This window comes from Taudactylus pleione, unplaced genomic scaffold (genome assembly GCF_031769625.1).
Source record: "Taudactylus pleione unplaced genomic scaffold, aTauple2 ptg000707l, whole genome shotgun sequence".
In the NCBI taxonomy this organism is placed as follows: Eukaryota; Metazoa; Chordata; class Amphibia; order Anura; family Myobatrachidae; genus Taudactylus; species Taudactylus pleione.
Window position 1 is genome coordinate 1,263,373 of NW_028285109.1, and position 26,098 is coordinate 1,289,470.

A 26,098-nucleotide genomic window follows, 5' to 3' on the forward strand; every position below is an offset into this window, starting at 1 on the left:
ACAAAGACAGAAAAAAAAAGAAGAATATTTTTATTGTTTGTGTAGCACACTTTGAGGGTGTCACCACCCTTTAACAAACAGACGCACGCTTGTCGCTGCTGCTTTGAGGATGCAGGTGGAATCTAGACGGGATTTGGAACCGGGGACACACTACCTCCATCAATTGTCTAAATCCCACTGCACTAATGGCGAATACCGGACGCACGTCTAACACCAACATAGCAGTCAAGGCCTCAGTTATACGTTTTGCTTCAGGATGACTGCTGTCGTACTTCATCCTCATCGCTAGGGACTGTTGGAGGGTCAATTGTTTAGTAAAAGTAGTGATGTTCCTACTTCCTCTCTGGGATGATGAACAACTCCCAGCAGCAGCAACAGCACTAGGAGGAAGTGGTTCTTGATCTTTCCCTATTTTATTTTTATCGGAGAAAGTTTGGTCCTCCATTAATGTTATATTGATATATACGTGCGGCTAAAGCGCACACAAACACAGAAAATATTTTTTTATTTTTGCTGGAGAGTAGTGCACTTTGTGGGTTACACCACCCTTTAAGAAATGAGCCAGCCGGCTCTTTACTTATGGGACACAGGCGCACGCTTGGCGCTGCTCCTTTGTTGATGCACGTGCAGCCACAGTGCACACAAGTCACAAACACAGAAAATAATTTTTTTTTTGGTTTGGACTGGAGTGTACTTTGGGGGTTACAGCACCCTTTAACGGTCAAGCCAGCCGGCCCTTTACTTATGACACAGGCGCACGCTTGGCACTACTTTGTTGATGCACGTGCGGCTACTGCGCACACAATTGACAAACACAGAAAATAATTTTTTTTTTGGTTTGGACTGGAGTGTACTTTGGGGGTTACAGCACCCTTTAACGGTCAAGCCAGCCGGCCCTTTACTTATGACACAGGCGCACGCTTGGCACTACTTTGTTGATGCACGTGTGGCTACTGCGCACACAATTCACAAACACAGAAAATAATTTTTTTGGTTTGGAGTGTACTTTGGGGGTTACAGCACCCTTTAACGGTCAAGCCAGCCGGCCCTTTACTTATGACACAGGCGCACGCTTGGCACTACTTTGTTGATGCACGTGCGGCTACTGCGCACACAATTCACAAACACAGAAAATAATTTTTTTGGTTTGGAGTGTACTTTGGGGGTTACAGCACCCTTTAACGGTCAAGCCAGCCGGCCCTTTACTTATGACACAGGCGCACGCTTGGCACTACTTTGTTGATGCACGTGCGGCTACTGCGCACACAATTCACAAACACAGAAAATATATATTTTTTTGGTTTGGACTGGAGTGTACTTTGGGGGTTACAGCACCCTTTAACAGTCAAGCCAGCCGGCCCTTTACTTATGACACAGGCGCACGCTTGGCACTACTTTGTTGATGCACATGCGGCTACTGCGCACACAATTCACAAACACAGAAAATATATATTTTTTTGGTTTGGACTGGAGTGTACTTTGGGGGTTACAGCACCCTTTAACAGTCAAGCCAGCCGGCCCTTTACTTATGACACAGGCGCACGCTTGGCACTACTTTGTTGATGCACATGCGGCTACTGCGCACACAATTCACAAACACAGAAAATAATTTTTTTTTTGGTTTGGACTGGAGTGTACTTTGGGGGTTACAGCACCCTTTAACGGTCAAGCCAGCCGGCCCTTTACTTATGACACAGGCGCACGCTTGGCACTACTTTGTTGATGCACGTGCGGCTACTGCGCACTCAATTGACAAACACAGAAAATAATTTTTTTTTGGTTTGGACTGGAGTGTACTTTGGGGGTTACAGCACCCTTTAACGGTCAAGCCAGCCGGCCCTTTACTTATGACACAGGCGCACGCTTGGCACTACTTTGTTGATGCACGTGTGGCTACTGCGCACACAATTCACAAACACAGAAAATAATTTTTTTGGTTTGGAGTGTACTTTGGGGGTTACAGCACCCTTTAACGGTCAAGCCAGCCGGCCCTTTACTTATGACACAGGCGCACGCTTGGCACTACTTTGTTGATGCACGTGCGGCTACTGCGCACACAATTCACAAACACAGAAAATAATTTTTTTGGTTTGGAGTGTACTTTGGGGGTTACAGCACCCTTTAACGGTCAAGCCAGCCGGCCCTTTACTTATGACACAGGCGCACGCTTGGCACTACTTTGTTGATGCACGTGCGGCTACTGCGCACACAATTCACAAACACAGAAAATATATATTTTTTTGGTTTGGACTGGAGTGTACTTTGGGGGTTACAGCACCCTTTAACAGTCAAGCCAGCCGGCCCTTTACTTATGACACAGGCGCACGCTTGGCACTACTTTGTTGATGCACATGCGGCTACTGCGCACACAATTCACAAACACAGAAAATAATTTTTTTTTTGGTTTGGACTGGAGTGTACTTTGGGGGTTACAGCACCCTTTAACGGTCAAGCCAGCCGGCCCTTTACTTATGAAACAGGCGCACGCTTGGCACTACTTTGTTGATGCACGTGTGGCTACTGTGCACACAATTCACAAACACAGAAAATATATATTTTTTTGGTTTGGACTGGTGTGTACTTTGGGGGTTACAGCACCCTTTAACAGTCAAGCCACCCGGCCCTTTACTTATGACACAGGCGCACGCTTGGCACTACTTTGTTGATGCACGTGCGGCTACTGCGCACACAATTCACAAACACACAAAAAATATTATTTTTTTAGCACTTGGGGGGAGCACCCCTGATGGACAGAGCACCTCCTGGACAACACTACAGCACCCCTTTAGGACTGGGACACTGCACAGGACTTTGGAGTGGACACAGCCCCTATGGAGAACTGACTGCACAACACAGTCCAGCCAGCCCCTATGGACTTTGAAGTAGTGGACACAGCCCCTATTAACAACAGCAGCACAGCACAACACAGCCAGCCCCTATGGACTTTGAAGTAGTGGACAACAGCAGCACAGCACAGCACAACACTACTCTGCACTACACTACACTACACAGCCCAGCCAGCCCTAACTCCCACCCTCCCTCTTCACTGTCCACAGCCGAGTGAGAAAATGGCGCCGACGCGGGCACCTTATATAGGTTCCAAAACCCGCGAGACTCGGAAGGCGGGATGATGACGTTTTGCCTCGATTTCAGATCCGAGTCAGGCGGGAAAAGTCGAGCCTGACTCGGATCTGCCTCGGATCGGGGGGGTTCGGATTTCAGAAATCCGAACCCACTCACCCCTAGTATATATATATATATATATATATATATATATAGTGATAGAAGCACCAGGAAAAGTTGTGGATGGCATATATGTGTGTCCCAGATTTCTCACATATGTCTTTTAAACCCCCAGGAAAAGTCTGTTCTGCTGAACAGATTGGAATGTTGGCTTTGGTGAAAAGCCGGAATGGGTCCTGGGGGTGTGGATGTGAGGAGAGGGAGGGCTCCATCCACAGGCCACTCCGGGTGTTGTGCCTTTCAGCCTGGTAGCAGGCTCATTAGGGCTTGCTCCTGGAAATGGTTGTTATAAGCTGGATGTAGTTCTGGCTGAGTGTCTCACACCTGGGAGAGCAGGCCCGCAGGCTAGCTTGCTCTGAGACATTGTTTGGATACAGACCTGTGGATGTGAACCTGTTTGTGGACGTGAACCTGTTTATAGTGTTCTGATAGTGAGGGAACTTACTGTCTAGTTAGAGCCCAGACGGGTTAGGATTTTGTTTATGTTTTGTTTTATTTATGTACTGGTGCTCCGACCAGCTTGTACCCAGAATTGTGTCCTGTTTCTCCGGCTGCGGTGTGTGTAAAGAGGGAGTCCATCTACCCCAGGAGGGGGACCCCTATCCCGACTGTGATAGGTATATAGATATATACACGTATAAATGTATATATATGAGAGGGCAGCAGGCAGAAATTTTGCCTAGGGTGCCTAGAAGCCTTTAACTGGCCCTGCATATCACCTGCTTATAGTCTAGTCTCACTGTAATATCTCTCCAAAATGGAATAAAACATGTTGAATAGGATGTTACAGGTTAAAAAAAGGAGATCTACCAAAAGTACTAAATAGATGAATATATGTATATATATATATATATATATATATATATATATAAAATTTATTCATGTAATGGAATCTGCTGTCCTTCACTAAAGTCCTGAAATGTTTGTCCTCAACCAAACTATGTGGAATAAAATCTACAACTTTTGCACCCTAAAAAATTTGGCAGAATGATCTTCAACTGCAGAACGAGAGTGTAACAAATCCCAACAGAGATGACCAAGCATCAACTCTAATATCCCCTTACATATTCTGTTAGTTAAGCACCCACAGCAGGGTTATCCAACCTGTTGTCCTCCAGATGTTGCAGAACCACAAGCAAACTGGGCACCTTTATAAATAAAATACCCTCCATGGGTTTCTTGCAGAGGGAGCCTTGTTGGAGTGGGGGGGGGGATTGTGATTGTCTCTCAAATGTGAGATTCACATGGGGGCGGGGCCATGATTACATGATTCAATGTGAGTTGCATCATCACATCCCTGGGCAAGAGGCTGGCCAACTCTTTCCATGTAACAGAATGACAGAAAATAACAATAGCAGTCAGTGACTAGGCAGGGCAGACAACATCATGCACCACAATGAGATAGAGTTGTGCCATAATGGTGTGCAAGCAGACTGTTGATTAGAACTGAGCTCAAACTGTGATCTTATCAGGCTCTTAAGCATGTTTTATAGACATGTACTGGAGACTATCCATGGTCATTTTAATACGTAAAGGGTACCCAGGTGCTACACAGCTATAGACTTCCCCCTGAGTCCCAAACATATCAGGGATAGTAGTATGACTTTCCAGTGCTCAATTTGTTGACCCTCACTGGTCCCATTTTCATAAGGTCGGTTACCTTATTACTTTCTATACAGTGAGCCCTTAGTATTGTGACAGGGTGATAATGTGCAAATCAGTAATACAATTGTCTGGTGAGTATTTTGTACACCATAGATAATTGTACAGACATGTCCACTATGCTTGTGATAACTTTCCAGACTACATTGCACAAAGTAAATATATAGTATATGTTGAATAAGCAGTTGTTGTTTTTTTGTGATATATTTCTACAGCTTTTCTTTAACAATATCAAGAAATGAATTTACACAAGGAACCTTACATTCTGAATACTTTACTTTATCATGTATTAGGCGTCACACCAATTGTCTTTTATGGAAAAAGTCTAATGTATTTATGTAATAAGTTATTACGTTATCATAAAATAATTCCTGCTTGTAATATTTTATATGTCATATATTTTATTAAAGGTCTACAAAAGCTCTCACCCATTTATTTTCTATATGATATAGAAAGGTGAATCTTAGTGCTTTGTTTCTCTTGGATGTCAAATGTGCTCTTGTTAGGCAGAAAATGATTAAAATATTGCTTGCTTTACATTGCTATATATCTGTGAAAGTCTGCTACAAACTTTAATAAATATACTTTTAAACCTCCTTTACATGTTTATATATTGAGCTAAAAGCTTTATTTAAACCAAAATAAAATAAAAATGTTTTAGCTGGAGTTAAAATACAATATCTAATATACCAGTGTGTTCCAGCGATACCCTAATTTAGCAGGTTCCCCTATGCTGGTATAGTTCAGCACAGAAGCTCTTTTCTACTATTGGGTGAGAAATAAATATATCAGAACCTGTGTACTAAAATATTAAAATGTAAAAACTAAAATGTACCCTTAATAACAATTTAATGACAGTATATAAATGTTAATAACATGGGTAAATTGGACAAATTAAAACCGTATACAACACGGCTGTGAAAGGTTCAGTAAAAAGCATAAACCAACAGTATTGCGTATTTCCGATTTTTGTTGACCTTACCCGTTATTATGCATTATTTACAGCCAGTCCAGCAAAGTTGTATAGCGTTCCCGAATATATGTAGCTCAACAACTTGCTGAATGTGAACTTTGTTGAAAGCATTAATATTTGCTTGGAGTCAGATGAATCACATAGCCTGTATACCTATTGTGTTACCATAGACCTTTGTTAGTCTCTCTGGAACTCCATCGGCCACAAGCATTGTACAAAAGGAAAGTTCAGTCCCTCCAGTATCTCTGGATTGATGGAAAACAGACGATGATGATGATTCTCTAGCTCTTTTAGTAAGATCCAAACTCCAGCACTAGTTCAGGTCATATAAAGTTTTGACTCTGGATACTGTAGGTGTAAGGATAAACAACTGATGCAGATCACTGATGCCTCCTCTCCTGCTGCAATCCTGTGTGGCAATACATTTCTCTTTTATTGTTTTGTTTTTTCATTATAGAATAGTCTTTATTCTGAGCATATAGAGCCTCATTCAGAGTTGGGGGCAAAGACAAAAAGGAGCAATTTGCACCTTGGCAAAACCATGCTGCACTGCAGGTGGGGTAGATTTACAATGTGCAGAGAGATTAAAGGCCCCCATACATCAGCGACAGATTGTCTCAATTCCCCAAACCCCAGACCACGGGGTCGGGACATCGGTGAAATTCAAAATGTTGGATTTCCCTGATTTGCCAATACCAACCAAAATATGAGCGGGATCAGCAAATCTGGGAGTTTTACCATGAAGAATATCATCGATTCCCCGACAGATCGCTGATCATCGATGGTCATCGACCAGCATTTCCGCCCAGCAATTCCTATTGCATTTGCAAAACGGCAGGCAGATATATGGGGCCCTTTAGACTGTGGAAGGGCATGTCCTAGCTTAATTTGAAATTTCAGTGTAAATTCAGAAAGTGTATTAGAAAGGGTTGGCAGAGCCGTAACTAGACTTTTTGGTGCCCTGTGCCAGAGAGAGCACTGGCGCCCCCCGCCCCCCTCATTTTTAAATAGGGACATAAGATAGTGCATCTGAAAAAGGGCCATGGCCTCATGGGGAAGGGCCAGGGAAGAGATAGGGGAGGTCAGGAGATGCTGGGGATAAAAGAAGAGGCAGCTACAAGTGAGAATGATAATAAACAGGAAAATTGACAGGCCCGAACAGCACCCCCTGCTCTGCGGTGCCCCGTGCCATGGCACAGGTCGCACCACCCTAGTTACGACCTTGTGGGTTGGGTACAGGATGCTGGCGCTCGGGATCTTGGCGGTCAGAATCTCAACACTAGCATCCTAACAGGATTAGAATGCCGACACCTGTTAGCAAGTATCCTAACCCTACTTCTAACCCTACCTCCCTGCACCCTAAACCTAACCTCCCCCTAGTGCCTAAACCTAACTCTCCCCCCGTAGTGCCTAACCCTAACCCTCCCCCCCAGTTCCTGACCCTAATCATCCCCCTAACCCCAATACTTACCGTCGGGATGCTGGTGCAGAGATTCTGACTGGTGTTGGGATTCCGGCACTGGCATTCTGAGTGCCGACATCCGAAAGCCTGGATTTCAACTACATCCCATTAGAAATACCCATTGCTTTAATATGGATAAATAGAGGAGTCATATATGGCGTTACAAAAAAAAAGGTGTACTTATCTTTGGGGGTTAAGTTTGACCTTGAGGTTTTAGGGAAGGGCAGGGGGGGGTACGTGGTGTTGCAGAGATCAAAGGATAGAATGGTGCAAAGTATAATAAGGATGAGAATACAATACACTAGTAAAGCAACAGAAATGTGCTACTACACATGGCCTTGGCACGGAGGAAGAGATGTGAATGATAAAGTTATATCAGTGCTCTCAGTCATGGCTACCACCTGCCAGCCAAACAATATGAACAGATAAACTCAGTCCTCCACTCATGCAGACCTCTGTTGAATATACTGTATATGGTATGAAGTCATTATTGAAGCTTTGGAGAGCCAGATTCATAGACTTTAGTGGGTACATTTGAATGGTCCTGCATGAATCCAGTAAATAGTGAGTGAGCTTTTTGAGACACATTTGAAATAGTGATAGCGCAGACCTGCAAATGATGGCTAATTTCATTGTTAGTAGAGGACTCCGCTGTATCCAGGAAGGCTGCTGCTTGCTGTAATGTCATATACCACTGTAACATATGTAATCCTCTTTTCCTATGCCCAACTGTAAGTGTACCAGTGGTATCTAGTAGATTAATTAAATTATGGCCCCAGAATTGGGATTTAAATAACAAACCGGTAAAAAATGCATATTTCCTTCTCTACGGAGTTGTTATGAAGATTTTTGCTACAGTGTAATATCTAAGCATATTTATATATATCTGTATCTGTTAACCACAAAAATGTAACTATTGGAAATACGTTTGGAAATACTTAATACTAAACAGTGCCAGCACATCTATACGAACTTAGCCCATCTCCTGAAATGAGATGAATACTCCTTCAATCATATTACAATTAGGGAGACCAGACTTTCAGCAAATAAGTGTTCTTTGTACTGAAAATAATGAAAATATTGAATTATTTAGAATGCATTTCTCATTCACTAGATCTCATACAGGTGCATTAAACATAGCCAAAGAGGAGTTTCATATATATATATATATATATATATATATTATATATATATTTAATTTATTTATATATATTCCATGTGGCACTATGGAAATGATCTGGCCCCTTACAAATAAAAGATAATAATAAAAGATGGACTAGGACCACCCATACTTCTATTTACACCTAGATTCCTATAGCGGGCAGCATAGTCAGTGGCTATCTGAGAGGGTAAAGATGGCACAGTCTGTATGCAGGGAGGCTCCCAGCTGTGACTTGTTACTGAAGCATGAAATTCAGCATGAAATAATAATGACTTACAGGGAAGGCACACAGTGACGCCGAGTATCATACAGCGTGTCAGTAAATAACAAGCTGACTTCTGATGTATTATTAATATTTACATTAACACTGAGACCTCCACTTCCTGTGGCAGAAATGGTTATATACTATACACATATTATGTGTTATGTGTAATGCATACACTGTAGTCACTGATAGGTCTTCTTCAAAGGCATATACTGCAGAGAAGGGACACATGGGCGTTCATTCCAAGTCTTTAATGCTTCCTTTTAAAGACTACTAAACACACTTTTGACAAACATTGTATATAACACAAAGTGCTTATCGGGCATTTACCACAAATAGAATCCTGGGTCATATCTGTGTTCAGCCTTGTATTGAAGGTTATTCAGAACAGTGGACAAAGATTTAAGCACTGTATCAGACTTTTAGTAACTAAATAACACATTGTTCCATCAATTATTATTATTATTATTATCCTTTATTTATTTATTTGGCGCCACAAGTGTTCCGCAGCGCCTTACATAGTATATAGAACTAATAGGTGAACAAGAAACAAGTAACTTACAGTACATTCAGGGCCGGCCCGAGCCTAATATTTTTGGTAAGCGAAGATACATTTTGGCGCCCCGACTGAATTTGCACACTATGAAGGTGCGTGCTCCCGACAAAGGAAAGGGGTGTGGTCTCATAGGAAAAGCCATAATCACGAGTGCCAATCATGCTGGGTACATGCCCAGTGCTCTTGGAGCTGCTGGACATGCTCCCAGTCCCTTTCTCCAGTGAATAGATGCCGCATGCATGCACATGTCATCTATTCACCATTTGCCCCTTCTGCAATGCCCCCATTATTAGTGGCCCCAGTAGTAGTGCCCCCAAAAGTAATGCTCCCTGTATTAGTGCCCCCAGTAGTAATGCCCCCTGTAAAATTGCCCCAGTAGTAATGCCCCTTATAAAATTGCCCCTTGTAAAAGTGCCCCTATTATAATGCCCCAAGAAGTTAGCCCCCAGTAGTAGTGCCCCTGTAATAATGCCCAGTAGTAGTGCCCCTGTAATAATGCCCCCAGTAGTAATGCCCCTGTAATAATGCCCCCAGTAGTAGTGCCCCTGTAGCAGTGCCCCGAGTAGCCCCTGTAGCAGTGCCCCTAGTAGCCCCTATAGAAGTGCCCCCAGTACCCCCTGTAGAAGTGCCCCCAGTAGCCCCTGTAGCAGTACCCCCGGTAGCATTACCCCCAGTGGCCCCTGTAAGCAGTACCCCCGGTAGCAGTACCCCCAGTGTGCCCCTGTAGCAGTACCCCCGGTGGCCCCTGTAGCAGTACCCCTGGTAGCAGTACCCCCAGTGGTCCCTGTAGCAGTACCCCCGGTAGCAGTACCCCCAGTGGCCCCTGTAGCAGTACCCCCAGTGGCCCCTGTAGCAGTACCCCCGGCAATAGAGCAAAACACAAACACAAAAAAATAAACAGTTTACTTACCTTAAGCCCCGATCCTGCGTCCGCCGCTCCTCGTTACTATGTGAGAGATGTCATGATGTCTCTCACATAGCGACCGTGGGGGAAGCCTAGCCGAAGCTCAGGAGTGAGCTCAGGCTGCCGTTGTGGGGAGCCGGGCCCCCTGGTAATAGCTCTGCGGGCGCCCGGGAAATGGACACTCCCTGCGGTGGCCGCGGGAAGGAGAGGCGCGGGGAGGGGGGGAGGAAAGGAAGGAGTGTGGCGCAGGTGGTGACGGAGAGGAAGGAGTGTGGTGGCGGGAGGAAGGATCCTGTAGAAGTTTGGCAGCGCCGGGGATTGAGCACCCTCTGCTGGCTGGCGCCCTACGCACGTGCGTAGTCGGCGTAACGGGCGGGCCGGCCCTGAGTACATTACAGTGCAGGACAAGGACACGATTTATATACATTGCTGCAATAGTGATTAAAGCACTCACAATAAGCTGCCGGGAGTTGGCAGTCCCATGTTAGGTGCCCTTATGGGGAGTAAAGAGTAGAAGAAAATGTAAGGAGAAGCACATGAGGGAAGAGGTCCCTGCTCATGACAGCTTACATTCTAAAGAGTGTTTCTTTGACTATTAGGAATTAAATTACATATTTGATTTATTTAGGTCATTTGTTTATACATTACTTATTGCAGCTTTGCTAAAACTTATGATTTCTTTATAGTGTCCTTCAGTCCTTTTCAGTCATGTATTTATTTGTATTTATTTGATCAGAAAGGCAACAGTGTTTAAGCGCACTGGGTTACTACCGTAGGTTGTATTACTTTAGGAACCAATGGGTATTCAAAGTGAGAAATGGTGAGATGGGTATTCCTGATCTACTGTATGTATATATGGATGTATGTATAATGTCACATTTCGAGCACTCGTACATATCCCCTCTTATCCGGGGTGTGTCTAAAAAAAACTGAATTGGTAGTGAGTATGCTCTCGTCAGAAAAAAATCCCATTGGGTCCTAATACCTAAATGTTTGAAGAACAATGGGCAGCAGTATTTCAATTTGATATAGAAAACAATTTGTGATAGAACTGAGGGCCTGATTCAGACCCACTCGCTAGGATGCGATCGCTCGTAGCTGGCCGATATTTGCAATCTGTGCATTCGTATGCATCACTGCAAAAGATCGGGAAGCGTTCGCTCGCTCAGTATAGACAGCCCAGTTGAATTAGTGACAAGGGAGGCCATTTGTGGGTGGTGACAGGGGCAGGCCACTAGAAACGGGGGAGTGGAGTTACGAACGCAGGTGTGCCTGAGTGTTTCAACACCATTTCATAGGCGTGCATAATTAACAGGCTGCGTCATTGTACACGTCACCTGGTTGTATTTCACACTGAAGTGATCGCAGTGCTTGCAAGGTATAGTCAACATCAAGCGCTGCGAGCACATCTGATGATGCTCGATGTACCAATGTTTTCATGCACTTCCAGAAGATGACGTGCGCAAGTGAGCGTCTTATGAATGTCTAGTGGGCCTCTGCATACAGAAAGTGATCGCACGCCAGGACATAGTGGGCGTGCTAATGCCTTGCCGTACCATCGCCTGCCTTGCTGGGTGTGCATTAGATTTGCATATGCTGGGAGCGAGCGAATGCATCTAGCGAGCGGGTCTGGATGAGCTCCTGAATGCTGTAGGAAGTTTTGGTTGTTAAACTGATACGAAAAGAAGCTTGTTCCAATGGGTGTGTTGTTAATAAGTCTCCAGTGAAATGTCCTTTGAGGATATCTTGCAAAGTCTATTGGTGAGAATTATCAAAGCATGGAGAGCAAGATAAAGTACCAACCAATGAGCTTCTAACTGTCATTTTAATGAGCTGATTGGTTGGTACTTTATCTCTCTCTGGGCGGGATGTACTAAGCATCGCATCCACGATGCGGTACCTCCCACCTCTTATCTGGTATTTACCAGATTAATATCGCAAACGACAACTCTCCCAATAAGAGCTTTCCTTAGCGATAGCCTTATATACAGGGACTTTTGGGTTTATGACCCAGAATCCCTCTGCCGTCCTTCTGCGTATGCCACGGTGGGAGCTGGGAGGGAATTGATTGAATCCCTCTCAGGGGTGTCCTGAAAATAAATTCATAGTCTTCTCCTGGGTAACGCCATCTGAAGATTGCATCACATTCCGGTGCTTAGTAAATACGAGAAATGTGGTAAAACCACCGAAAACTGCATTTTCGGGGGTTTTACAGCATTTTTCACTTTAATATATCCCACCCTCCGTCTTTACACTCCCCCCCCCCCACTTCAGTTCACAGCATTACACCACCTCATATTAATAAAGAGCACAAAGTATTAGGGTCCACTTTGGACATGATAATGCAGATTTATAAGGTGGGTTGGTGTTACTTTTCCTGAATGTCCCGTTATGTCTGCTGGTGTGGTGATGTGCTGCTGTCTGCGGAATGTGTGAGTGGGGTGTAGGGAGGATAGAACAAGACATCTGCACTAGTGAATTAAAGCACAGTTTTATTGATAAATTTACTATGCTGGTTGTATCCTGCATGCATAAATGCTGTTAGAACTGCCAAGGATGCCACATAAGTATATAGAGGTAACAAGTAAATGTCTCAATCATATAGTGTCAAATGGGTGTGATGCAGTCATGTCCCCAACACGTTTCATTCTTTGGTGGACTTCTCAAGGGCATGTCCTTGAAGGGGACATACCACAGGACAAAGCATAGATCAGGATTACCCATTTCCTCATAGACTTTGAACATCCATTGGTTACTACTGTAATGTAACCAGGTAACCCAGAGCACATAATCACTGTTACCTTTCCATGTATTTTTATACAAGGTTGGACACATCTTACCGTATAAGCTGCTAGAGTACTAGGTGCTACTAGAATATTTACTGATCAGCAGATAGAAGTAATATTTAACGGTCAATCTTTTTTTCCGTCTGCATATCCATGACTAAATAGAAATCAGAATGCAGTTTACCATTGAGCAGCTGGAGGGCACTTTTTATTTCTTGTGGGGAGAGTTGGCAGGAGACTCGGCAGGCCTGGCTCCCTACATATGCCGACACATTATGTCACAGGTAGTTATTTGCAACTGATTTACAACATTCTTAATGGACTGTGTCAGGCAGAGAACGCCAGCTGTACGCCTCAGTAGAGGTTAAAGTGTCCTCCACCTTTGTGATGGTGCTAACAATTCTAGCAATGCTGCAGATGTTTACTAAATGGCCACAGCTGTTTGTAGTAAATAGCCATTCAAGGTAAACAGCACTTTTTAATTGCATTTACCTTTCTAAATATCCCCCATATGATCAAGATATTTACAACCCATGAGCTCTGCAGGCGGCAGTGCAAGACACAAGCACACAGCACCTGTACAGCAATGCAGTCCTCTGCTCGTACATTGCAGGTGACACACCCTATAAGGCTCATCTACAGTGCAAGTGATCTCATATGATGATGTCACATTCCAACTTTTATGTAAGTGCGCATGATTTGTAGAAAGCTACATGGTTATGAGACATGGGAGCAGGGGCGTATTTATAATGGGTGCAGGGTGTGCGGGGCACACGGGCCCGTGTCCAGGGGGGGCCGCACCGCACACGCTGCAACCATTAAACTTACCTCTCCAGAGTCCCACGTCGGCTCTAGTGTCTGCACCTCTAGTGCCCAGAGTCTATAAGTGCGGCGCTGACCGCTCACCCCCCAGTGCGCAGCCGGACGGACAGGAGGGGGCCCATGTTGGAGACTGCACACGGACCCCCTTCTCTCTAGAAACGTCCCTGAGTCTGCAACAAAACAAGAAAAAAAAGCAAAACTATGAAACAGTGTATAACATGGGATTGCTGCACATGAAGTCATAGTACCCACAAAAGCAGACGTTTGGTGGCGTTGATGGTAATAGGGAAGAGATGATGGTATAAATCAGGGAGGGAAAAGCACATTCAGTAAGAGGGCCTTGCTGATGAGAACTTACAATCTACAGAGGAAGGTCAGACAAACGGGTGACACAGAGGGGAGACAGTAAGTGAGGGGCATAGAGCGGTAGGTCAGGATGAGAGCTGGCTGGGAGGATTTAATAAAGAAGTGGCATTTGAGAGTCCGTTTGGAGAGAGGTGGAGAGTCTGATATGGAGAAAGCTCCAGAGGTGGTAAGTAGCACTAGCTCTTACCCACCTGCCCACCATATGACTGACTAATGCCACGCACATACATGGTTAGTGGCAGCACCAACATTGTGACCACAGTACCCACAGAGCTGGCCCCTATGGGCAACATCTATTGCGGTGCTCCCACTTGATGAAGGGAGTTACTGGATTTGGTATCACCTTGATAAGCACGGATTAGGGGCATGAGTGTGCCTAGCTTGCACCCAGCTAGAAGAATGAAATATTGTTTTGCATGATGAGATTACTGTATGTAAGTGAGTTATCAGGGTTGGAGAAGGTGCATTTTGGGAGATGTTCCGGGTGTTATGACTGAGCGGGCCTGAATTTCAGCAAGTCAGATGTGTAAGCCAGGACTTGCCTATACTTATTAGTTTCATTTATTATTTATATTTCTACTTCAGGGTCCACAGGGTTGACCTTGGGGTATAGCTTGGATCTGGATCCACGGGCACCATACAGTTAAAGCTTTAGCTCCCAGGATGCACTTGGGTCCTCCTCTATACCCCGCCCCCGAGCCACAGGCACCTCAGTTTCAGTTTGGTGCCGGCCGAAGTCGGTTGCACTGTGCAGTGGGGCTGCAGGAGCAGCCCCTAAGCTTTATTTTTACAGAAGAAAAGTTTTTTATTTTTTCTCTTGTTTTACACTTAATGCGGCAGCATAGGACTGCCCTTCTGGACGTCCACGCTGCCGCTCCAACACCCCGCTGGCGCTGCGACGCCAGTACTGATCTGGCGATCGCAGCGGGACCCCGGACTTAGTCCTAGCATGGCTCCGGGACCTCCCTCTGACTGCTGCCGGACTCTACGGGGAACAGGTAAGCCGCAAGCAGCGCTCTTAGCACCGCTCGCGGGGTTAAATGCAGTCAGTTGCCGCCGGTCTCTGGGGACAGACCGGCGGCGCTAGTAGCGGCGGCGGGCTCCCCCTCATGCAGGCATACCCCGCGCTCCGCTGGACCACCAGGGTATAAGTTCCGGAGGGGAACTGGCATCCCTGGGGTTAAATACTAGCCAGGGGAGGCAGCCATCCCTGGTTTAGCGGCTCCTCCCCTCAGCTCAGCGCGCCTTTTCTCATGTGTACTGGCGTCGCTGAGCTGCTCCTCTGCTGGCCACTCCTCCTCAGAGCTCTCCGGCTATAACGCAGGCTCCCAGGCAGGTGCATGGTCAGGTCCCCCTGTGTACCTCTCCCCTACCTAAAGGACAGTGTACACAGCGCTATAACTCCCCCCAGACACTGAATCTGGGTGGTTGAGGGTAGCGATTGGTGCAGTAAGTACAATCTTCCTGCATTGTATGTGACTTTGCTAGTGCTGCTGTCTGTACTCATTTTCTACTTGCTGTCAGCTTATATCTATCCCTTTGCTTCTCCTACAGCCCGAAGGTGTGTGGGGGAGGGGCGTTTTTCTATTAACCTCACTCTTATAAATCATGTATTTGTGAGGTCAGTCACATACTGTTGTGTGCTACACAGTACCATATTTTTGGGCCTGGTTGTGTTGCATGCTGGTGAGTGCGGGGGTGTTAACACCGTATGTTCTCTGCTGATAAGTATTTATTGCATAATTACTGTATCATGTCTGATGAGGAGACTGAGCACTCCGGGGCTCCTGTGTTGCTTTCCTGCAGACGCTGTTCTGCTGGTGTTAATGGGGGGATTTATCTCAGGATGGTCTTTGCGGGCAGTGCCAGCTGGCACCAGGCCCCTCTATACCCCCTATGCAGCAGGACCCCTCTTGGGCGATGTTTTCACAAGTGCTGACATCTATTGCAGATGTCGATCCCTACAGTGACCCCTTCTGGGGCATTGTCCCAGCACTCTATCTCCCATTCCCCGGATATTCCGCAGGTATTGCGGTCTCCCTCCGGGGCCCAGACTGTGAGACAGTATTCGGGGGTGCCTGTGTATGTCCAGCCTCCCCCTGTATCACAACAGTCTGTAGTGCCTTTTCAGAGCTTCCCTCAGTCGGCTCCTCCGCCTTGGGTGGATGTTCTCTCCAACTCGGTACAGAGTTTGGCGGCCTCATCCTCGGCTTTTCAGTCATTTTTGCAGGGTGATGTGCCACAGAAGGCGACTAAGCGGCCTGTTGTGAGTTTACTCCCTGCGCAGGTATCAGAATCGGATCCCTCTTCAGATGATGGAAAGGTCCATGAGTATTCTGATTTGGATGCTGTGGGACAGGAGGTTGAGCCTAGCTCCTCCATTAATGTTCCAGCATTAGTTAGGGCGGTGCGGGCTATTCTCAATATAGAAGAGGAGGCACCGGTCCCTAAGTCGAAGTTTCCTGACTTCAAGAAAGCAAAGGTTAATTCTAATGTGTTCCCTCTGTCCGATCAGTTGGCGGATCATATGGCGGCGGCCTGGCAATTACCCAGCAAGAGATTCCAACCGCAGAAAAGGTTGGCTTCTCATTATACCTTTCCTGAGGATCATTGCAGGAAATGGGAGACTCCACCGGCAGTGGATTCACATGTCACTCGCTTGGTTAAAACCGCTACGCTACCATTGCCGTCTATTTCCTCTTTAAAGGATCCAACGGACAGGAAAGTGGAGATTTGTTTGAAGTCCATTTACTCGCTCTCCGGAGCGGTGGCGCGCCCGTCCATGGCCATTTCCTGGGTGGCTAAAGCCATTGAGAACTGGGCCAATACCTTGGAGGATTCTCTTACGGACGATGTTCCGGATGTTCAGAGAGCATTAGTGGCACAAATGAGGTATGCCGCTTCCTATATTGGGGAAGCATCATTGGACGCAAGCATGTTAACCTCTAGAGTTTCGGCTGCGGCTGTGTCTGCTCGGAGATCCTTGTGGCTGCGGTCCTGGAGGGCTGATGCGGACTCTAAAAAGGGTCTGGAGACTCTCCCCTTTAATGGAGATTTGCTATTTGGTCCGGATTTGGACAAAATAGTGGATACCTTGGCTAAGTCCAAGTCGGCTTTCCTCCCTTCGGCTTCTGCGCCGGCTAGGGTGAGGAGCACTGCCTTTCGGGTTCAGGGTAAGGCCAAGGGCCAGTCCTTCCCAAGACATTCAGCGACCAAAGCCTCATCCAAACCCAAGAAGCAGGCATGGAATGCTCGGCGCCCCTCTTCCAAACAGGAGGATAAACCTGCTGCCTGACGGGACGGGCCTCTCCCTGGGAGACCCCAGAGTGGGAGGCCGACTTCTCAGATTCGCCCAGTGTTGGTTCAGTACCACCACGGATGCTTGGGTTCGAGAAGTAGTCTTTCAGGGGTACGCCCTGTCGTTTCGGTGCAGGCCGCCCCACCAATTTTTTTCCACGAGTCCTTCGCTGGACGAGTCCAAAGCTTCCCATCTCTGTTTTTGGTGCAGAGACCCAATGGGTCTCATCGCCCTATTCTGAATTTAAGGTCTCTGAACAAGTACCTCCAGAGTTCCCAGGTTCAGGATGGAAACATTGCGGTCCATCATCCTGGCGATGGAACCAGGGGACTTCATGGTCTCCCTCGATATCCAGGACGCCTATCTCCATGTGCCCGTGGCACCGGCACATCAGCGGTACCTGAGGTTTGCTATCCTAAACCATCACTACCAATTTCGGGCGTTGCCTTTCGGTCTTTCCACGGCTCCGAAGGTTTTTCACCAAGGTGATGGCAGTCATGGCTGCCCACCTTCGGGGTCAGGGTATACGGCTGCTGCCGTATCTGGACGATCTGCTGCTGCTGGCGAGTTCCCTGGCGGTGCTTCTTCATCATCTACACCTGACAGTTGCTTGTCTTCAAGCACATGGGTGGTTAATAAATTGGAAGAAGTCGTCTCTGATCCCATCTCAACGGATGGTCCATCTGGGAGCACTTCTGGACAACAAAGGATTTTCTTAACTCTGGAAAAGGTATCCTCCCTACAACTGAGGATACACGGTTGCCTAAGCAGTGGCAGGGTGTCAATACATTCGGCAATGAGTCCTGGGGTCCATGGTGTCGGCATTCGACATGGTGGAGTTCGCCCAGTTCCATTCCAGACCCCTGCAGGGGCAGATTTTGTGGAATGGAACGGGTTGTCCCGCCGGATCCGATCCCAGATGCTGGTATTGTCCCCGGAAGTGCGCCGGTCGTTGGCGTGGTGGCTGCAGTCAGCTCATCTCAGCCAGGGTCGCCCCTTTTGGATCCCGGACTGGGTTCTGCTCACGACAGATGCCAGTCTCCGGGGTTGAGGGGCAGTGACCGGCTCGTTGTCTCTTCAGGGCCGTTGGTCGGCGGAGGAGGCCGTCCTTCCCATAAACATTCTAGAGCTACGGGCAGTGTACCGTGCTCTTCTGGCGTCAGGCACCGTTCTTCTCGGAAGAGCAGTTCAGGTGCGATCAGAAAACGCCACCACGGTGGCATACATAAATCACCAGGGAGGAACTCGCAGTTAAGCTGCGATGTCGGAAGTGTCCAAAATCCTGACTTGGGCGGAGTGCCACCTTCCAGCAATATCGGCAGTCTTCATCCCGGGAGTCCTCAATTGGGAGGCAGACTTCCTCAGCCGTCACGACGTGCATCCCGGTGAATGGTCGCTTCACCCAGAGGTGTTTCAACTTCTCGTGGACAAGTAGGGACTGCCGGAATTGGACCTGATGGCCTCTCGTCACAATTACAAGTTGCCCATATACGGCTCAAGGACAAGGGACGCGGGCGCAAGCCTAGTGGATGCGTTGTCAGTGAAATGGTCGTTTCACCTAGCGTATCTGTTTCCTCCAATCTCCCTGCTCCCTCGGGTACTCAGAAAGATCAAACGGGATGGAGGCACGTTTCTGCTGGTGGCTCCAGCATGGCCCAGACGTCCTTGGTACTCCGATCTCAGGGTCCTGTCTGTAGACGCTCCGTACCTTCTGCTTCAACGTCGGGATCTGCTGTCTCAGGGTCCCTGCCTTTACCCGGATCTGGGTCGACTGTCTTTGATGGCGTGGCTCTTGAGACAGCCATCTTAAGGTCCCAGGGTTTTTCAAGCTCTGTCAACAGTACCATGCTTAGGGCACGTAAACCTGCCTCTGCACGGATTTACCACAGAGTGTGGCACATTTACTTTCAATGGTGCGAGTCTAGAAGCTATGACCCTCAGGTGTTCAGAGTTTCTAGGATCTTGGCATTTTTGCAGTCAGGTCTTGACCTGGGCTTACGGCTTGCTTCCCTAAAAGTTCATGTATCGGCCCTGTCAGTGTGGTTCCAATGAAGGATTGCCTCACTGCCTGACGTTCACACCTTGTTCCAAGGTGTGCTGAGGATCCAGCCTCCCTTTGTGCCTCCAGTGGCTCCGTGGGACTTGGCGGTGGTTCTTCGGGTCCTGCAGGGACCTCCTTTTGAGCCTCTTGAGTCGGTTGACCTCAAGTGGTTAACACTTAAGACTGTGTTTCTCCTGGCTCTTGCTTCGGCCAGGAGGTTATCCGAGTTGGGGGCACTTTCCTGTAGCCCCCCCTTCCAGATTTTTCATCAGGACAGGGCTGTGCTTCGCACCCGTCCTGAGTTCTTGCCTAAAGTGGTTTCTAAGTTCCACATAAATCAGGAACTTGTGGTGCCAGCTTTTCAGGCTCCGGTCTTACGGCTGGCGAGGCTTCGCTGGACGTGGTCCATGCTCTCAGAATTTATGTTGAACAGACGGCCTCTGCTAGGAAGTCCAATTCGTTGTTCATCCTCTTTGGTTTCCATAAGAGGGGTTGGCCTGCCAACAAACAAACTTTAGCCCGTTGGCTTTGTTCTGTTATTGGGGAGGCTTATATACAGGAACCTTTGCCTGTTCCAGCCTCGGTTAAGGCTCATTCCACTCGGTCTGTAGGCCCTTATCTGGGCTGCTAGACGTGGTGCCTCCGCTGTTCAGCTGTGTAAGGCGGCCACTTGGTCTTCAATTCAGACATTTTTGAGGTTTTATGCGTTTGTCACCTTTGCCTCTCAGGATGCATCCTTCGGGTGCAGGATTCTCCTTTCTGCTCAGGATCGTCCCCGCCCTTAGTAGAACTGCTTTGGGACATCCCCAAGATCAACCCTGTGGACCCCCTATGGACCCTGAAGTAGAAAACAAGAGATATGGTAAGAACTTACCTTTGTTATCTCTGCTTCTACGAAGTCCATAGGGTCCACAGGGCGCCCGCCCTGACGCACCTGGCTTCATATGGGCTGTGGTACTGGTCACCAGTGTTTCCGTCTCCCATTTCTGTGAGTATGGTTTCTTGTGTGTTCCAGTCTTCCTTCTCTGTTTAGTCTCCTCCTTCGGCCTAGACTACTTACCAACTGAGGTGCCTGTGGCTCGGGGGCGGGGTATAGAGGAGGATCCAAGTGCATCCTGGGAGCTAAAGCTTTAACTGTATGGTGCCCGGGAATCCAGATCCAAGCTATACCCCAAGGTCAACCCTGTGGACCCTATGGACTTCGTAGAAACAGAGATAACAAAGGTAAGTTCTTACCATATCTCTTGTTATTTGGCATAGGATGCACTTTTCACCTTCTAGTGTACTATATAAACGGGTGTGATACTGGAGATCGGCAGTCGGGATGCCGGCGGTCAAAAGACCGACAGCGGTATACCGATGCTGAGAATCCCGACGGGTATCCTAATCCTCCTTTCCTGCATCCTAACCCTAACCCCCCCTCTCCACCTCAGCCTAATCCTAACTCTTCTCATTAGTGCCTAAAACTGACCCCACCCCCCCACCCTTTTGGTGCCTAACCTAACTCTCCCCCTTAGTGCCTAACCCAAACTCCCCAGTGGTGCCTAAACCTAACCCCCTCTGCCCGCAGCCTAACCCGGCGTCAGCACCTCAAGTGATGATGGATTCTGGCGCTGGGATTTCGACAGCCGGCATCCTAACTACATCCCTAAAAAACACTCCTAAACATATAACAGTGATACAATAAAGACATTCCCAATCTCCCTCACTATCATAATTAATTCAAGACATAAATTGGGCTAAGCTCAGTAGTATTTTAGGGAAAAAAGGTAAAAGGTGACATTGGTAACAAACTGATCCTAAAGTGTTAGTGGATTGGGCTTGAAAAGAAATAACATTTACATTGTTTCCACCCCACGCATCTCCAGGTGTATAAGCAAACCCACAAAAGTAAGTGTTTTATGGGGAAGTTACAAGGACTGTGAAGTAGGCGTGCACTTTGTGTAAGTACTGTGGACCTCATTCAGAGTCGGTCGCGAGCGCCGATGCGCTCGTAACCGACTTGATGGTTTGGCCTGCGCACGCGCAGTGGCCGCACTGCGCGTATGCAAGCCTCGGAGCGACAAAGAAACTCTGACGCTCAGGAGCTCGCTACCAAACGGGCGGCTGATCGACAGCTGCCCCCGTTTGGTAAGCGGGCTGGGGGGGTAGTTTCCAAAACGGAGGCGTTCCTTTACGAACGCCTACCGTTTTGTGGGCAGCCGCACTGACATCATCACTGATGTCAGTGGGGAGCTTCCTGCTCCACCAGAGCAGAAAGCTCCCTGGGGCTTACGAGTGCCCAGACCCAACCTTAGGGTCTGGTCGTAAGCCCCGATGGTGATCACTATTGCGACCAATAACCTGGTCGGTCATTAAGCTGTGGGTGGTAACCCACAGCTTAACGATTGACAAGGAGGCGGCCGTTCAGGATGCAAGTGGCCGCCCTGATTCAGTGCGACCGCTTGCATCTAACGACCGCCTCTGAATGAGTGCTTGTATGTGTAACTGCGCAAATAGCAATATGGGTCCATCTTAGTTGTAGTAAATGATCCTTTCTGTCTGTTTTGTCACACACACATGCAACCCATTATATTGAACATTAATCTGACAATCTGCATATTTTGTCACTTGGGTTCAGGTTTCCAAGAGATGCTGCAGATGATCACTGCACAGTGGAAGGAGCTGCAGAAGCAGATACGGAGGCAGCACAGTTGGATCCTGGGTGCGCTTGATACTGTTAAGGCAGATATACTGCAGAGAGATGAGACCCCTGAGGTTGTGACTGAATCACAGGTGAGACAACAGGGGAGTGGACTGAAGTACAGAAAGTGGAAAGCCATTCATATGAGGTGAACCATCTGCATAGGGCTACCTATGTACTTACAGTAGGTCTTGGCTGGGGTCAGCTTATTGAGTACATGTGGAAAGACAGATACATTTGGTGAGTGCAAAGATGGGTCTTTCATCTGGCAAGTACTGAAATTCCCAGGACAAAGGGGATTAAAGACACCAACATACACTTACAGGAAAAGCACAAGTAATAGACTGCTTGTGCTGGTATGTATAGTACTCCATATAGCTCACCTTTCCAAAGAGATTCTTTGGTTGTAGCCACTACTAATGAGAACCTTCAATGTTTATGTTTCAGCATCCAAAACCCTCTATAGAAGAGGTGAGATACTGTATAGTCGTTTATAGATTGGGAAAACCTTTTGTCATCTTGGTATACAAATTTTTTGCTTTGACAGAAATGTCAGCATTAGATGTGTGGCACTGAAGGGTTAATGTTGCCTGCGCTGCTCAGCACCTACATAAAACAATGTATATTCATTTTACATAGTGAAACATGTCCCATGGGTGTCACCTAGCATGGCCATAGAATATTTATTGCCCTAATAAATCATAATTATGACTCTATTCGCTGACACCTTTAGTCACATGACTGCATCTAATGAGTGGCTTGACTAATTAAGAAAAAAAGAGTGGGGGCAAAGACATTGCTCATTAGAGGTCTGCAAGCGGAAAGCAGCTTTTTGTCAACTAGTGCAGTTTTATCGTAATTGGTGGAATGCAGACCTTCCTGACAGCTAAAGGGTTAACACTTTTACAATTTGCTTACACAGACCCTTAAAGGACAGCATTTTGTCTCCTTAGACATAATATATTTCAAATGTACGTTCACTGAACAATACCGCGTCATTAAAGTTGTACAAACACACTCCGCTCTCCTCTCTCCTGGCGCCCATAAAGCCTTGTATCTTATTACCTTCAGCATATGTTCTTGTTGTTGTTGACTGTGTGTGTGGTGTTTTCCCCTCACTCCTCCTCCCCTCCGTCCCCTCCTAAATGATCCCCCTCAGAGCTATAAAATATTTTGAATGCTGATTATTTCATCCTCAGAATCACAATGCAGTAGAGTGATTGCCTATTGAGATTTCCATGACTGGTCCAAACATTTGAGGTTAAAAATTAAGGGTACACAAGGATATATAGACACAAGTTCAACTACATAACACACACACATAACTATGCATGCAGGCGTACAGGCCAACACAGGATTTTTTACAGGGGGGTTTACACACACACACACATATACTGTATATATATGTATGTGTATATATATATATATATATATATATTTAATACAGTCTGATAGATGGACGGCACTCCGGGTCTTGTATGAAACAAATAAGTATAACTGCTACCACACGCAATTAGTCCAACGTTTCGTTACACGCTACAAAGGTAATAAACCGAGGCGTTGGACTAACTGCATGTGGTAGCAGTTATACTTATTTGTTTCATACAAGACCCCGAGTGTCACCCATCTACCGGACTGTATTTTTTATATATATATATAATACTATTTTGGGGAGGGCACCCAGGCATCATTTTTGTCAACTATATACTGTATGTATATGTATATATATATATATATATATATATATTACATACACACACATACATATGTCACACATACCTTACACACACACCTACTGTATGTCACACATATATTACACACACTTACTTTGTAGCAGCGGAAAAATGCTGTGAATCACGGGTCAATCGGGAGGGGGCGGAGCCAAATTATGAGATTCTAATGAAATCACGTCATATTTGTCCGCCTCCTCCCGATTGACCTGTGAATTGCAGCATTTTGTCGTGAGGGGGCGGGGCTTAAGAGGATGGTGCCTGCTCTCCTGTCTGTCAGGGGGGGTTTCTGGGTACATAGAAGCCCCACCTGCGTGCGCTAGTGGGCGAACATGCAAATTTATTTCTGTGCAAGCAATGTGATAGCATATAAGGATAATTTGCGTTGAACCCTGCAACAGGCCTTCTATATCTAGTGCAAGTTAGAGAATGGAGCCAAGTGTTTGGCTGTTATGGTTCACTGCAAATTTTGCAATTAAATGTAATGTTAGCAAATGAGCCCTACTGAGCTGTGTCTGCCCTTGACATATATGACAGCAGTTCACTCAGTGAACGTAACAATACAATTTAAGCAAGTAGCCGTGTACCAATAGGTACAAATGTCTGTGTGCAATTCAGATGGAGAATGGGCACAAGTAAAAAAAAGTAAAGGCTTGGAAAGCCATTAGGGCAATAAAACAAATGGCAGTTTCGGCCAACTGAATATCATTAAAGTCACAACATAAGATTTGTACAATGTTTTTCCTTCAACTTTTTTTTACACTTCATGCAAATTTGTCTCAATGTTTTTTTTTGAAAGTGTATGAAATTGTAATTTTAATGGATATATTTGGACAGAAAGGACAACTGTTAATATTGCCACAATTCTGCTCAACCATGAACTATTGTAAAGTGCTGTCACCTAAACCTGTATGGAATACGACTCTATATACCACTTGCTTAAGAACCAAATTATGCTGTTCCCAGGTATTTTGTCCAAATTTTAATGACAGAAAAATAAAACTGGTATTGTTGGCTTGTGAACAGGTTGGTTATAAACATTTTGATCTTGTGATTTGATTATTAACTCTTTTTGGTAACTTGCCATGTGATTATTTTAGCAATAAATACAATTTAAATCATATAAAAATACTCAAACTTAGCAAATCAGTTACTTGAAATATACTGTAAGTCATCTTTGGACCTTTTATCACATTACTATACATTGTTCTATGCATTGTGACACAGTCAGAATGCACACACGTGTGTCCTTGGACTCAGAACTACTGTTCTAAGGGTGTTTCATTCAATATAACTCTTTTGGGAGCCTGAAACATATGTCTGACTATATTTACTTTGGGAAATGCCTCCATGGCCAAAGCAAACTACAAGATTAGAGAGTGACACCTGTCATGTGACTCCTAACTGGTATGGGTTGATAGGACATCCCCAATCATTTTATCCTATGGAAAAGTGTATCATTTGTCATCACATCTTGTATAGATTTGATCTCAGAAAGTCATTGTAAGTAAAAAGGGTTCTATTGTAGCATTAATGTAGTTGACCTTTTTCTCTAGCAGGGGAGGAAAAGGCCATTCCTGTCTATGAATTTTACCATTTCTACCAGATCCCTAATCTCAACAGTTCTTCTCAAAGGTTCAATCTGTCAACATCTCCCAGATTGACTAGAAACATTTCTCAAGCAGAAGATATCTCGTCTGTGAGTTAGGTGAAAGAGAAGGTTTATACTGTAGTTTACTATACAATTCTTCAAACAATACAACAATCTCTTTAGGGTTATTAAGCCAGCTACCAGTTTTGGACTTGATAGGTTTTGGAAGGACTTTATGATTTAGCTTCCTTGTGAACCTTTGACTGTTGATCATTTGGTTTCAATCATAAAAATATATGTGGACTAATCTTTGTCTCTAAAGGTTGGAAGTAGAGCTTTAATAAGTTTATTCTTATGTTGTTTTTCTAAATTAATTTTTTGATTAAGTGAATTCATGATATGTTGATTTACGAGGTGCATTCTTATTTTCCATTGGTCAAGCTGTGCTGTAGCTCATTCTCTGTCAGTAGTCTCAACAGCTCCATTGTTTTACTTCTTCACCTCAGTAACAGATGCAAAACGGGTTTCCTTGAGTACAGATTTGACTTTAGGGA

General features: G+C 46.0%; 1 protein-coding gene across 5 annotated transcripts in view; it reads left to right on the forward strand.

Moving 5' to 3' along the window:
- AKAP6 (A-kinase anchoring protein 6) overlaps nt 1-26,098 on the forward strand; it is a 479,843-nt gene that overhangs the window by 210,613 nt on the left and 243,132 nt on the right. For all 5 annotated transcript variants that reach the window (XM_088456596.1, XM_088456595.1, XM_088456597.1 and 2 more), the window contains one exon: nt 22,161-22,315. In XM_088456596.1, coding sequence (XP_088312722.1) covers nt 22,161-22,315 — 155 coding nt within the window. The remainder of the gene's footprint in view (nt 1-22,160; nt 22,316-26,098) is intronic.